The sequence below is a fragment of the Calidris pugnax genome, unplaced genomic scaffold, assembly GCF_001431845.1.
Source record: "Calidris pugnax isolate Ruff unplaced genomic scaffold, ASM143184v1 scaffold470, whole genome shotgun sequence".
In the NCBI taxonomy this organism is placed as follows: Eukaryota; Metazoa; Chordata; class Aves; order Charadriiformes; family Scolopacidae; genus Calidris; species Calidris pugnax.
The window spans coordinates 678,653-692,812 of record NW_015092761.1 but is presented as its reverse complement, the minus strand read 5'-3'; the positions used below and the strand labels follow the sequence as shown (position 1 = coordinate 692,812).

Sequence of the window (14,160 nt, the reverse complement as noted above, 5' to 3'; positions counted from 1 at the left end):
CTCTCCAGCAGGTCACCCCCAACCTGTCCTGGTGCAGGGGGTTATTTCTCCCCAGGTGCAGCACCTACACTTGCCTTTATTGAGTGTTTGTGCTTTTATTCCATCTCTCATCAAACGACACATGTGCTTTCCTGATCAGGCCGAGGCCTAAACCTCTCTCTGAAGTTTCACAGGCCCTTCAGTGCTCTGTGCTAGACTGATACCTTTGAGTATCCATTTTTGGGATACAGGTATCTGCTATGAACCTCTACCTAAATGTGTCTTTTTGCTTGTTTTTAGCTTTTGTTAATGATCAAGCTGATGGAAACAGGCTCCTCGGGGCTGTGTGCATTTCCAGTGTGAAAGGTCTCTTATTAACTCACTCAATGACCTGGAGCCAAGTGTGAGCCCCCCGAGATGCTCCCCTCTGTCCCCCCACTCAGGGGGCTGGGAGCAGGGAGACCTCTCCCCAGCCATGCGCCCACCGGGGGCTGTTACTTGGGGGTCCCTGAGGACCCTGGCAAAACCACTTGTATTAAACGGTGCATCTATGGAAACAGAACACTGAGTTGGTACTGCTGCTTCTTCCCTAGGAGGTGAGAACTTCCACAACATGACGAGAACAGTGGGAGTACTACCCTGAAAGGGAAGGAGGAGCATGCTGTCCTGGCCAGGAGAGTGAGGAAGACTTGGGTAGCTCAGAGAAGAGAAGGCTCTGGGGAGACCTTAGAGCTCCTTCTAGTCCCTGAAGGGGCTCCAGGAAAGCTGGGGAGGGACTTTTTGCAAGGGCGTGTAGTGATAGGATGAGGGGTAATGGCTTCAAACAGGAAGAGGGGAGATTTACATATCAAGAATAAATTTTTCACTGTGAGGGTGGTGAGAGCCTGGCCCAGGTTGCCCAGAGAAGCTGTGGCTGCCCCATCCCTGGAGGGGTTCAAGGCCAGGTTGGAGGGGGCTTGGAGCAACGTGGTCTGGTGGGAGGTGTCCCTGCCCAGGGCAGGGGGTGGCACTGGGTGGGCTTTAAGATCCCTTCCAACCCAAACCATTCTGTGATTCTATGATCTCCTCTCACTTCCATCTCCACACAGCCTACCTCCAAAAGATCTGAATGGACATGGCTGCTCTTCTTTTAAACCAGCAGGTGACGCTGCTACAGAAGGGTCCACATATCAACATACTTACTGAACTCCTTGGTAGCTGACTATATATATTTATTACAGATTCACGGATTTGACAGAGTTGGAAGGGACCTCTAGAGACCATCCAGTCCAACTCCCCGGCCAAAGCAGGGCTGCCCAGAGCACATCACTCAGGAGCATCCAGGCGGGGCTTGAAGATCTCCAGAGAAGGGGACTCCACACCCTCCCTGGGCAGCCTCTGCCAGGGCTCTGCCACCCTCACCCCAAACAAGTTCTTCCTCAGATTGGAGTGGAACTTCCCATGGTCCAGCTTGTGCCCGTTGCCCCTCGTCCTGTCACTGGGAACCACTGAAAAGAGTCCGGCTCCATCCTCCTTCAACCCACCCTTTAGATCCTTGTAAACGTAGATAAGGTCTCCCCTCAGCCTTCTCTTCTCCAGGCTCAAGAGCCCCAGCTCCCTCAGCCTTTCCTCATCAGGGAGATGCTCCAATCCCTCCATCATCTCTGTTGCCCTTCGCTGGACTCTCTCCAGCAGTTCCCTGTCTCTCTTGAACTGGGGAGCCCAGAACTGGAGGCAGGATTCCAGTGGTGGCCTCCCCAGTGCAGAGCAGAGGGGGAGAATGACCTCCCTCCACCTCCTGGCCACGCTCTTCCGTACGCAGCCCAGGATCCCATTGGCCTCTCGGCAACAAGGGGACACTGATGGCTCATGGAGCTCCTGCCACCCACCAGAACTCCCAGATCCTTTTCCCCAGTAGTACTCTCCCAGAAGATCCACCCCTACCCTATATTGGTGCCTGGGGTTCTTCCTCCCCAGGTGCAGGACGTTACATTTGCCCTTGTTGAACCCCCTGAGGTTCCTCTCTGTCCAGCTCTCCAGCCTGTCCAGGTCTCGCTGGATGGCAGCACAGCCCTCTGGAGTGTCGGCCAGCCCTCCCAGTTTGGTATCATCAGCAAACTTGCTGAGGATACACTCTGTCCTCTTGTCCAGGCCATCAATGAATATGTTGAACAGGACTGGGCCGATAATTGACCCCTGGGGGACACCACTGGTTACAGGCCTCCAACTTGACTCTGCTCCGTTAATGACAACCCTCTGAGTTCTGTCACGCAGTCAGGACTCAGTCCGCCTCACTGCCCCCTCACCTAGCCCACACTTCCTTAATTTTCTAATAAGGATGTATTTATTACTCTGTTCCACTCAGCCACTTTTCTCACTGTTTCCCCTATTAATGTTGCATATAACAGTGCTGTCCAAATAAGACGGCTTAGATAATTGGGGAGAAACTATATATACACACACATAAATACTGCTGATTATCCATGTCAGCAAACAGGTCAAGCTCTCTGATGCATTTCTGATCGGTAGGTAAAGGAGACCATGCCTCCCAGTGCTTTGCTATTGCTGCTTTACAGGTCCCTAGAGAAAATCCCAGCATCTCCTTAATCTTTGCCTAATGAGATATTCTACAGCTCCAGCACAAACCCACAACTAATGGAGACAAACATTTTCCCATTTGTAGAGTCTTTTCTCTTCCACGAACAAAAGCTGAAGCAACGCACCTCTTCAGCAAAGCCACGTCTTTCCTGAAAGCTAATCAAACAGACCACCCCTTCCTGATGACTCCGAGTTGCTTTCCCCTCTGCTCCATGGGCCGTGACTGAGCCATGCTTTGAGACACAGTTGAGCCAATCCTTGCCGTGATCATGGGAATAACTCGGATTTTCCAGCCGTAGCTGGTGCACGGGCACTGATCTGCTCTGCTGCAGCAGGAGTTTGGTGTTCCAGGATGCTGTGTGAGCTGCAGATCAAAATGAATTGCAGGTACACGTCTCTCAGGCACATCTCAAAGTGTTGGGCTCCAAATGGGAACCCCTGGAGTGCCCTTGAAGGAAAGACCTTCCAAGATACCTAAAGCCTTCCCTAAACCAATCCCTCAGTCTCCTGCAGTCAGAGCAGTCCTTATCTCCTGGTTATACACTTCCCTGGTGGCATAGAATCATAGAATGGTTTGGGTTGGAAGGAACCTTAAAGATCATCTAGTTCCAACCCCCTGCCATGGGCATCTTCCTTTGGGGTGGCTTTGTCTGCAGCAATGTACGGCTCTACCAAGAGGTCACCCCACACTCAGTACCCAACTACCCCCGACCTGCATCAGTGTCCTGCCCAGCCCAAAGACACTGCTGAAGGACAGGTTCTCTCCCCACCTGACGAAATCCCAGTACTGCATAAACCCAAACACAAAATGAGATTTCTCTACCAGCACTTCTTATCGTGTCAAGCCAAAAGCCACCCCATGAGCGCACCTGTGGAGCCAAGATGTACCTATCGGACATTGAGCATCACACTCGACAAGGCCTGAGGAACATCTTGGACAAAGAGAGGACAAGGCAAATCCTACCCCAATGCAGTTGGAGAAGATCAGTCCAAACTCTCAGGCTATCAAGCCTTGTCCCTATAACAGCGGGGAATTCAAGAGGGAAGGATGCCCAGAGGAGCCCAAGAAGTCATCAACTCTCCCCACTGCACCTCTGGATCTCTGATCCTTCTTCCCTCACCTTCTCTTCCCCCTTGGCCAAGAGAGGCATTTGCTGTGGGCTGCAGGAAGCCTCTGCCCCACTGCGCTGCAGACACAGAGGGGGAAAGGAGCCTTCCCATTACAGACCCTTTTCCAAAGCAGGAGATGGGGCAAGTGGGAGCTCAGAGGATGTCCCCGCTCGCTGCCAGCTGCACCTGCAAACTGCCAGCCCCATAGCCCGCCATCATGGCCTGCAGGACCCACATGAGACATGTCCATGTGAGGTCCTCAACACCGCTGTTCTGCTGGGGAGAAAGGCTCACGGAGTAGCTGGGTGTAAAATCTGCCCTGCTGGTGGTTTGGAGTGTTCTCAGCTCCTGCCGTGCTGATCGTGCGCTTGCCCAGCAACCCCCCGAGCAAACAGCATCGATACTGTCCCTCACTGAAATGAGGGGGTGCTCGGGCTTCACCCCGGCTGTCCTGCAACCCCTCACGCACCTCTGCTGGGACCAGCTAAGGGCACAGAGCTCCTTGCCCTCAGGACAGCTGACAACTGGTCACCCTGAGAGCACTGGCAGCCTCTCCTGTCTGCCCTCCTGCTGCTTCATTCCCTGCAGCTCGGCCTCAGAAGAGTCCGGAGCCAGGTCTGGCAGTGCCCCTGCCCTGGGGCCTGGCCCTCCATCACCTCCTCCACACCAGCAGATGGGGCTGGGCCAGAGACAGCAAGAGAGTGGCATGGACCTGGTGATCCCTCTGAGACACTCTCCCCTGGGTCCTGAAGGGGGGTGACAGTAAGGTGACCTCCCCCTCCCTGTGGGGCAGGAGAAGCAGTGGAGCTAGCCAACAGCGGAGAAGAGAGGCAAACGTAGCACCCAACTCCAGTTTCTCCTGCTCTCCACCACCATGAGTGAAGGGGAACTTGGTGCAGCACACCAGGGGCCAAGTATCCACCAGCTGGGCAGAAGCTGGAGGAGTGTTAATACAATGCCCAAAACCTTGGCCCACCAGACGACACTGCCCACCCACAGTGCAGAGGGGAGATACCAGATCCCCATGTGAATCTCCACCCTACCTTGTTGAGGGTGTTCAGAGCAGCTTGGGCAGCTGCCAGGGCAGGCTCAGCTTTGGCCAGGTCCTCCTCGCAGTCCTTCTGTTTCTGCTCCACCTCCTGGGTGATCAGTGCCACTTTCTGCTCCTCCTCATCGGCGATGGCCTTTTCCCTGCTCACTTTCTCTGTCTGCACCCCCACCACCTGGATCAGCTTGTCAGCATCCTCATTCTTCTGCTTCAGCTCCACTTCCTGGACTGCCAGCTTGGCCTTCAGCTCATCCACCTGGGGGGGAGAAGCAACGTGAAGAGGGGAAGAAAGCATGAGCAGACTCACCAGCCTGCTCCCCACCCTGCCCCACACTCAGTGGGGCTGAGCAGCTCCCAAAAGCACAGAGGGCCTGTGGGGAAAGCGAGCGATGCCCTGGCAGCACATAAAAGCAGTTTTTCCAGTTGTTAGCAGGACACTGCTGCTCTCCTGTGCCTGTGTTTCTCAGGTAATACTTGGAGAGCTCATACACGTGGTCCACACACTGGGGCAGTGAGGAACCCAGCAGGGGAGAGACCAGCACCAGCAGGATGAGCTGCCAAGGAGGTTGTCCCTCCCCTGCTCACTTCCTCTGCTTGGAAACTGGACAGAGGCGCCACGACACCATGAACATTGCTTTGAGCAATGGGAAGTAAGTGGAAGCTTTCATTTCAGGTATTCTTGGGCTTATTTCTGTACAGTCTGGGACCCTCCCCATGAACCAGGCATTTGCAGAAAGCTTAGAATCATAAAATAGTTTAAGTTGGAAAGGACCTTTTAAGACTGGGTTGCTCAGAGCCCCATACAACCTACCTGGAATGTTTCCAGGGATGGGGCATCGACCAGCTCTCTGGGCAACCGAGGACAGTGTCTCACCACCCTCACTGTAAAACATTTCTTCCTAAATCTCTTAAATCTTCTGTATCTCCCATATCTCCCATCTTTTAGTTTAAAGCCATTAGCCCTTGTCCTATCACAAGAGGCCCTGCTAAAAAGTCCCTCCCCATCTTTCCTGGAGCCCCTTTAGGGACTGGGGGTCTAGGGTCTCCCCGGAGCCTTCTCTTCTCCAGGCTGACTCTAACTCTCAGCTTCTCTCATTACAAAACCAAATGCATCCAGCTTTGAAGATGAGATCAGATGTTACATCGCATCCCCTGTGAAGGAATGGTGTGTGTGCTCTGTGTGGAGATGACACACGTTACAATTCAGCAACAGTTTATTTCACTCCTCAGCCTGGACATCAGCAGAACAGAACAGAACAGAGCACGTGGTGTTTCGCTGCACAGGTTTTGAGGAGGACCTGTGCTCCAGGAACCAGCACTCCCCAAGCCACCAGCTCGCCCCAGCACACCCTGCCCACCCCTCCAGCCCACGGCACATGGCAGGGACAACTCCCCATCAGTTCCCTCCCAGCCAATGAGTCACAGAACCATGGAACTGTAGGGGTTGGCAGGGACCTCTGGAGACAATCCAGTCCAACCCTCTGCCAGAGCAGGGTCACCCATAACAGTTGCACAGGAATGTGTCCAGAGGAGGAGACTCCACCACCTCTCTGGGCAGCCTCTTCCAGGGCTCTGACACCCTCACAGGAAAGAAGAGTTTCCTCATGTTGAGCTGGAATTTCCCATATTCCAGTTTGTGCCCGTTCCCTCTTGTCCTGTCACTGAGCACCACTGATAATAGTCTGGTCCCATCCTCTTGACAACCTCCCTTTAGATATTTATAAGCATTGATGAGATCCCCCCTCAGTCTTCTCCTCTCCAGCTGAACAGCCCCGGGTCTTCCATTCAGCCAGCACCAAGAGGAAGGGCAGTGGTGGCAGCTCCTCACCCTCTGCTCGTCCCCAGCAAGGCATGAGCCCTCTCCAGCAACTGGCTGGAGCCTTTGTGTGGTGGGGAGCTCCCCCCAGCTCTCGCTGAAAGACAGAAAGTCTCTTTCTAAAAGCACCCTTTCCGATGAATGTACAGGCTCTGTGAGACCACGGAGCTTTTCACTCGTGAAGAATTGTTCAGAGCTCCTGGGGTATGGCTTTACTGATGTAAAAAATGTTACTAGAAGGGAAGTCAGACACTTGCTTTTGTTGATAATTCCATTTTTATACCAGACAAGAGAGAGCACAATTTGCAAACTTATAAACTGAAGCTATTGACGTTTGCCATCAGCTTCAAGCGGTGAATGGTTCCACAGGAGCCTCTTTGTGCACGTCGCCCGTTGTCCCCTCCTGCTGCCCAGCCCCACAGTGCTGTCTGCAGCAGGACAAAGCTGCCACTCTACATCCAAAGGGCTCCAGGCTCACGGGAGCACCTAATCCCTTCAGTCCACAAACCCAGCAGCAGCTTCTTGTTCAGCTCCACGCCTTTGGGGATTGCAGGAAATTGAAGTGGGAGCTTCGCTGATGGCAGATATGGCTTGTGACCTTCTGCCCCCAAATCAGTAATCGTGTGCTGGATCCAGGTACGAATGGGAGCACCAGGGGTTTACACAACCTCGACAAAACAAGCAAGGGATTAAAACCCACTGGCAACAGCGCTATGGAAGGAGCAGATGTGAGCTCAGCCCCAGCATGGCCCGTGAGAACAGAAAATGCCCTGACAAAACCTGCTTTCAGCCAAGACATGCAATAACGGAAGGGTCAATGACTTGCTTTAACATTGTCAGGATTTAAAAATAGCTATAAATTCTCTTAGGTCTTTGTCTGAAAGAAATATTTGGAAGCCCAGAAGCGTATGTTGCTGGGTTTGGGTTACATGCTAAATTCCCAATGGAAACGCAGTTAGTGGGAGCTGTGGTATGGGTCCAACAGACCACACCACATCTAGGGGACACACAGTGACCTCCAGCCTCCCTCACCTTCTGCAGGACTTCAGAACATGAAAGGAAATGATTGCATTTCCCCAGTGAGGCTGACGCTCAAACACAGCTGAGCTGGGACAGTTTAATAGCATTTGGGCAGCGGAAGGACAGAAACGGGAGCTACACCCAAATAACCAAACTCACAACCTTTAGTGATGCCCTGGGGGCAGCACAGGGAATGTGCATTTATGAACTTTACTCCTCCAGTCTCTTCCTCTCAGCACAGCAAACACCCTTCCCTTAATGTCAAACCTGCACCCACAGCAAAACCAGTCTGTCACATCCATGTTTCCTCCCTTCCCACACACCCTAACGCCTGGACACAAAACCACCTGGTGACACAGCAGTGGGCAGGGGGGACTCATGCTACCTCCTTGGGGAAGGCACAGGCACAGCAGAACCTTAGCTGTGCTCCCATGAACAGCCTGTGGAGCCATCCCCAGCACAGCAAGGGTAGGGATAATGGCGTGGAAAGTTCTCCTCTTTCTACAAACGTCACAGTAACAGGAGGTAGTCAGACTTCCCCTCTCACAACAAAAAGGACCTTCCATCCAAAAAGGAAGGCAGTTTGTACACAGAGCTATTTTCTGTGGAAACCCAGCCATTAAACTTCACTTCCAAACCCCAGAGGTGGCCAAGCCCGACCACCACTAACTTGCATTATCTCAGTGTGTGCAGAACACCTTCCCAGCACAGCTCCCATCTTCTCTCCTCTCCCATCCCAGAACTTCTCCAACAGTCACACACAGCCTCCTCCTTGCACTGACACCCCCCATACTCCTTAGCCCACCCCATCAAAATCAGTGTTATAAACCATTCCAAGCAGGAGCAGGGCCATCCACCATCCTTTGGGCATATTTCCAGGTTCCTCTTCCCTGGTCATTCTTGGGTTAGCTCCTGTTGAGGGCTACAAACAACATCCCAGGTGACACCATGATGCAACCACATCACACGTGAAACACCAGGATGCAAAAGGAGAACCACATGGAAAATGTTATCATGTTGTACAATGCCCGTTCCTCAGAGCTGGTGCTTAGATGGTAAGGGTGAAGATGGATGGAGACAAGTAAGAGGTGATGACATTCTGGAGACTGCAGCTTGGAAGCTATTGATCTGGCTCATGTACAGGGTTTGCACAGCAAGGGTTTGGTACTAGGGGGCTGGAGGGTGGCTTCTGTGAGACGATGCCAGAAGCTTCCCACATGTCCAGCAGAGACAATGCAAGCCAGCTCCAAGAGAGACCCACTGCTGGCCAAAGCCAAGCCCATCGCAATGGTGGTAGAGTCTCTGGGGTAACATACTTAAAAAGGGGACAAAACCGCGCAACAGAAGCCAGAAGAGAGCCATGCAGAGCTATGCTGGAGTGGGGTCCTTGCAGGACCTGTGGACCCATGGAGACAGGAGCCTACGCTGCAGCAGGTTTGCTGGCAGGACTTGTGACCCCGTGGGGGACGCACACTGGAGCAATCTGTTCCTGAAGGGCTGCACCCCATGGAAAAAACACGTGGCAGGGACCCACACTGGAGCAGTTCATGAAGAACTGCAACCTCAACTTCTCCAACAGTCACACACAGCCTCCTCCTTGCACTGACACCCCCCATACTCCTTAGCCCACCCCATCAAAATCAGTGTTATAAACCATTCCAAGCAGGAGCAGGGCCATCCACCATCCTTTGGGCATATTTCCAGGTTCCTCTTCCCTGGTCATTCTTGGGTTAGCTCCTGTTGAGGGCTACAAACAACATCCCAGGTGACACCATGATGCAACCACATCACACGTGAAACACCAGGATGCAAAAGGAGAACCACATGGAAAATGTTATCATGTTGTACAATGCCCGTTCCTCAGAGCTGGTGCTTAGATGGTAAGGGTGAAGATGGATGGAGACAAGTAAGAGGTGATGACATTCTGGAGACTGCAGCTTGGAAGCTATTGATCTGGCTCATGTACAGGGTTTGCACAGCAAGGGTTTGGTACTAGGGGGCTGGAGGGTGGCTTCTGTGAGACGATGCCAGAAGCTTCCCACATGTCCAGCAGAGACAATGCAAGCCAGCTCCAAGAGAGACCCACTGCTGGCCAAAGCCAAGCCCATCGCAATGGTGGTAGAGTCTCTGGGGTAACATACTTAAAAAGGGGACAAAACCGCGCAACAGAAGCCAGAAGAGAGCCATGCAGAGCTATGCTGGAGTGGGGTCCTTGCAGGACCTGTGGACCCATGGAGACAGGAGCCTACGCTGCAGCAGGTTTGCTGGCAGGACTTGTGACCCCGTGGGGGACCCACACTGGAGCAATCTGTTCCTGAAGGGCTGCACCCCATGGAAAAAACACGTGGCAGGGACCCACACTGGAGCAGTTCATGAAGAACTGCAACCTCTGGGAAGGACTCACACTGGAGAAGTTCATGGAGGACTGTCTTCCATGGGAGGGACTCCACGCTAGAGCAGGGGCAGAGTGTGAAGAGTCCTCCCCATGAGGAGGAAGGAGCAGCAGAGACAACGTATGATGAACTGACCACCACCCCCATTCCCTTCCCCCGGCACCGCTCAGAGGGGAGGGAGAGAAAACTGGGAGTGAAGGTGGGCCCAGGAAGGGTGGGGAGAAGGGGTTTTAAGATTCGGTTTCATTTCTTATTACCCTACTTCGATATGATTGGCAATAAATTAAATTAATTAGAAGGGGTTTTAAGATTTGGTTTTATTTCTTATTACCCTACTTCGATTTGATTGGCAATAAATTAAATTAATTTCCCTGAGTCAAGTCTGTTTTGCCCGTGACAGTAATCGCTGAGTGTTCTCCCTGTCCTTACCTTGACCCAGGAGTTTTTTTCCATCTTTTTTCTCCCTGCCGTGTCCTGTTGAGGGGAGTGACAGAACAGCTTGGTGGGCTCTTGGTGTCCTGCCCAGGTCACCCCACTACACCTCGGAGTGAGGGAACCCAGGAACACTCAAGGGAGGGGGGGGCTGAACAGCAGAAGCCATCACCCTGCAAGGCAGAGCTCAGGAAGGCATGAAAGGCTCGGGGCAGGCGTGCAGCGGGCAGGGGGGACTCATGCTACCTCCTTGGGGAAGGCACAGGCACAGCAGAACCCCCAGAAGAGAGCCATGCAGAGCTATGCTGGAGCCGGGTCCTTGCAGGACCTGTGGACCCATGGAGACAGGAGCCTACGCTGCAGCAGGTTTGCTGGCAGGACTTGTGACCCCGTGGGGGACGCACACTGGAGCAATCTGTTCCTGAAGGGCTGCACCCCATGGAAAAAACACGTGGCAGGGACCCACACTGGAGCAGTTCATGAAGAACTGCAACCTCTGGGAAGGACTCACACTGGAGAAGTTCATGGAGGACTGTCTTCCATGGGAGGGACTCCACGCTAGAGCAGGGGCAGAGTGTGAAGAGTCCTCCCCATGAGGAGGAAGGAGCAGCAGAGACAACGTATGATGAACTGACCACCACCCCCATTCCCTTCCCCCGGCACCGCTCAGAGGGGAGGGAGAGAAAACTGGGAGTGAAGGTGGGCCCAGGAAGGGTGGGGAGAAGGGGTTTTAAGATTCGGTTTCATTTCTTATTACCCTACTTCGATATGATTGGCAATAAATTAAATTAATTTCCCTGAGTCAAGTCTGTTTTGCCCGTGACAGTAATCGCTGAGTGTTCTCCCTGTCCTTACCTTGACCCAGGAGTTTTTTTCCATCTTTTTTCTCCCTGCCGTGTCCTGTTGAGGGGAGTGACAGAACAGCTTGGTGGGCTCTTGGTGTCCTGCCCAGGTCACCCCACTACACCTCGGAGTGAGGGAACCCAGGAACACTCAAGGGAGGGGGGGGCTGAACACCAGAAGCCATCACCCTGCAAGGCAGAGCTCAGGAAGGCATGAAAGGCTCGGGGCAGGCGTGCAGCAGGGGCTCCTGACATGTGGACACGGGTATGGACAACAGGGCCACCAGGGAGCTGCTGAAACAGATAAAGAGAGGCAACTCCACACGGAGGGGCAGGAAAAGACTGGTTTATGTCCAAAACAAGCGCAGGGGATTGGGGATTCACGTCTCTTCAAAGACATGGTCTCTCACAGTCCCCAGGGGAGGTCAGGCTGCTGCAGTGACCTGGCCTGCTCGGCTCTTGCCACCACATTGGACCCTGCCACAGAGCAGCCACGGACACCTGATTTATAAACTACATCCAGAGACACGACAGAAGAGTCACTACCTTGTCCAGGGGAGGTGAGAAAAACACTGACTTTTCCAGGGTCTGCCAACCCAGTGAAACCAGAAGGTGCCCTTCGGGTAACACGTAGCTGGTTACACAGAAGAGGGCAAGAACTACAAGAGACCAACAGTACAAGGAGAGAGTGAGGTGGCACAGGAAATCCCAGCAGACCGTCCCCCCAAAGACAAGAGAGAACGCTATTAACCTCCTTCCCACAGGCAACACCAGGATGAGAACCAGACCCAGGTGTGAGCAGGCAGATCCAGCACACACCTTAGCACATGGAGTGTCATCACTGGCCACTAAAAGGTCTGTACTTGGTCCCAAATGTGAAAAACCTGTGAGCAGCTTCCTGAGCCCAGGAAAACCTGATAAGGAATAGTTAACGAAAGGGAAAGAGGAAAGGAAACAAGGGATTCAAGGGCAATGGTCTGTGACTCCACAAGGGAAGGAAGTGCTTGCCGACCACCAGGACAGAATAAGAAGAATTATTAAAGAACAAAAACCTGGAGGGCAGACTCCCAGAAGACTCATTTTATCTGATTGTCCCTGCTTTGTTTCAAGAACACAAAATACATCGCAAAGGTCAGGCATTAATTGATAGAACAAGACTTAAATCTGGAATCCAGTGATGCAATTATTAACCAAAGTCAACCTAAAAATTACTCAGCAATGGGCTCTGAACAGAGGGCTGACCTCTTCACAGCAAAAGTCACTCCGAAAAACAAACGACTCATCCTACACATCTTCCCAAGTCTATTATGGCCTCATAACTGGAAGCCAGCTTCGCTTTTCTGAGCACTGGGGACAGCCCATGTCTTCAGGGACAGCTGGTTCAGCACGTAAGCTAATTGAAGGCACTTCTTTAGAAGAGAAATTGGTCAACGGAATCAAGATGTCCAAATCTCAATAGAAAAACAAAAAGCCAGTGTGGGGGGAAGAGTAAAAGGAGAGGGAAAGGTTACTTTGGAACTGGAATGGCTGAGTCAAAGAGCACCCTACAACCGCCCACACAACAGCCCCTCACGCTGAGGCCACACTGAACACTCTACAGAAATACATAAAAACCAGAGTTAACTTGTCAAGGCTTCCACGGACAGGACTCTGGAGAAGGCCAATGATGGGAGCAATATTCCTCAGACCTAAGGCTCAACCAGCTCATACCCAGCTATCAAAATCCTTCTCCTTTGCTTTTGAAATAAAAAACCCTACAGTGTATCGCTGCCCAGCACCATGAACACAACCTGGCGATGACACATCTGAGACAGAAGATATGTCACTTCCTCAGCACCAAACCCAACCATTTCCACGGGTTAATGTAAAGTTCAGACTTTTAAATCCCCATTCAAGATTGAACGTTCAGGTATGATTTCCAATACCGCTAAATATCTACACTGTGGTTTCAAATCAACAGCAGTTTTGACTATTGCGCACATTTGATAATTTAGGTGTTTAATTTTAGGCCCCCAGTGCTAATTTTAGATTCAGATTTGACATATTCGTCCTCACTGCTCTGCATCTTAATCACCCTCACAAACAGGCACTTCTCGCCTTACTCCAACTTCACGTTCTCTTACCCTTCTGGCAACAGCAACCCCTACCAGACCCACTGGTGCTGTGGCTTCCCATCTCCTCCCCAGGCCTCCACCCCCACCCAATACCACGTTTGTGCCTGGCCAGAGAACCCTTGCCAACGTAGCACCTATATGAAGATCCACCTGAAGAATAAAGAAGGGAAGTGTCCCCACTTTCGACCAGCACTACATGGACTTGTTTCCTCTCAAAAAGTTAGTTTCCTATTAGTTGTTCCCAATAAAAAATAGACCTAACCCATCTTGTCCACCACTGGGCATCATCAGAACCAGCAGAACCCCTCAGGTCAGCAAAATTCTCTTCCTCCAAAGGTAAGGCAGGTGTGAAGCCTGCTCTGCAGTGGGGGCTCACACCTATTGCTCTGGTGGGCCCCACTGGTTGTGATGGCTGGTCTCTGCTCCTGCCTGCTCCACCTGAGCTGCAGCCTTACAAAGAAGACGTTAAAATCTGCAAAGGGGACACGAAACGTGCCCACTCCCCTCCTATGTCCTCAAAGACCTGCCCTGCACCACAAAGAAAGCAACTGAAATGAGATGCAGACTACCAGAGTTGAGAGGCACTAATAAAGCTCATCCATCACCCTGGTAAGGCAGGTGTCCTACGGAGCATGACAGACTTGATTTATGCCACCAGAGTTATCCAGAGCCTATCTATGGAAGGGGCTGACCCTGCTAGTCCTTCCTCCACATCAACTCCCCGCATTTCTTTAGAGCACCTTCAGGAGAGACCCATTTGCCACAGCAGAAGCTCGTAAGTGAAAATTTGTAAGAGTTAATAGAATATGAAATGGAGAGAGAAATGGGA

The 14,160-nt window shown here is 52.2% G+C and overlaps 1 protein-coding gene across 1 annotated transcript in view; it reads right to left on the bottom strand.

The window, feature by feature from the left end:
* DNAH9 (dynein, axonemal, heavy chain 9) overlaps positions 1-14,160 on the bottom strand; it is a 257,020-nt gene that overhangs the window by 135,976 nt on the left and 106,884 nt on the right. Inside the window, exon 49 of the mRNA XM_014962673.1 lies at positions 4,710-4,970. Coding sequence (XP_014818159.1) covers positions 4,710-4,970 — 261 coding nt within the window. The remainder of the gene's footprint in view (positions 1-4,709; positions 4,971-14,160) is intronic.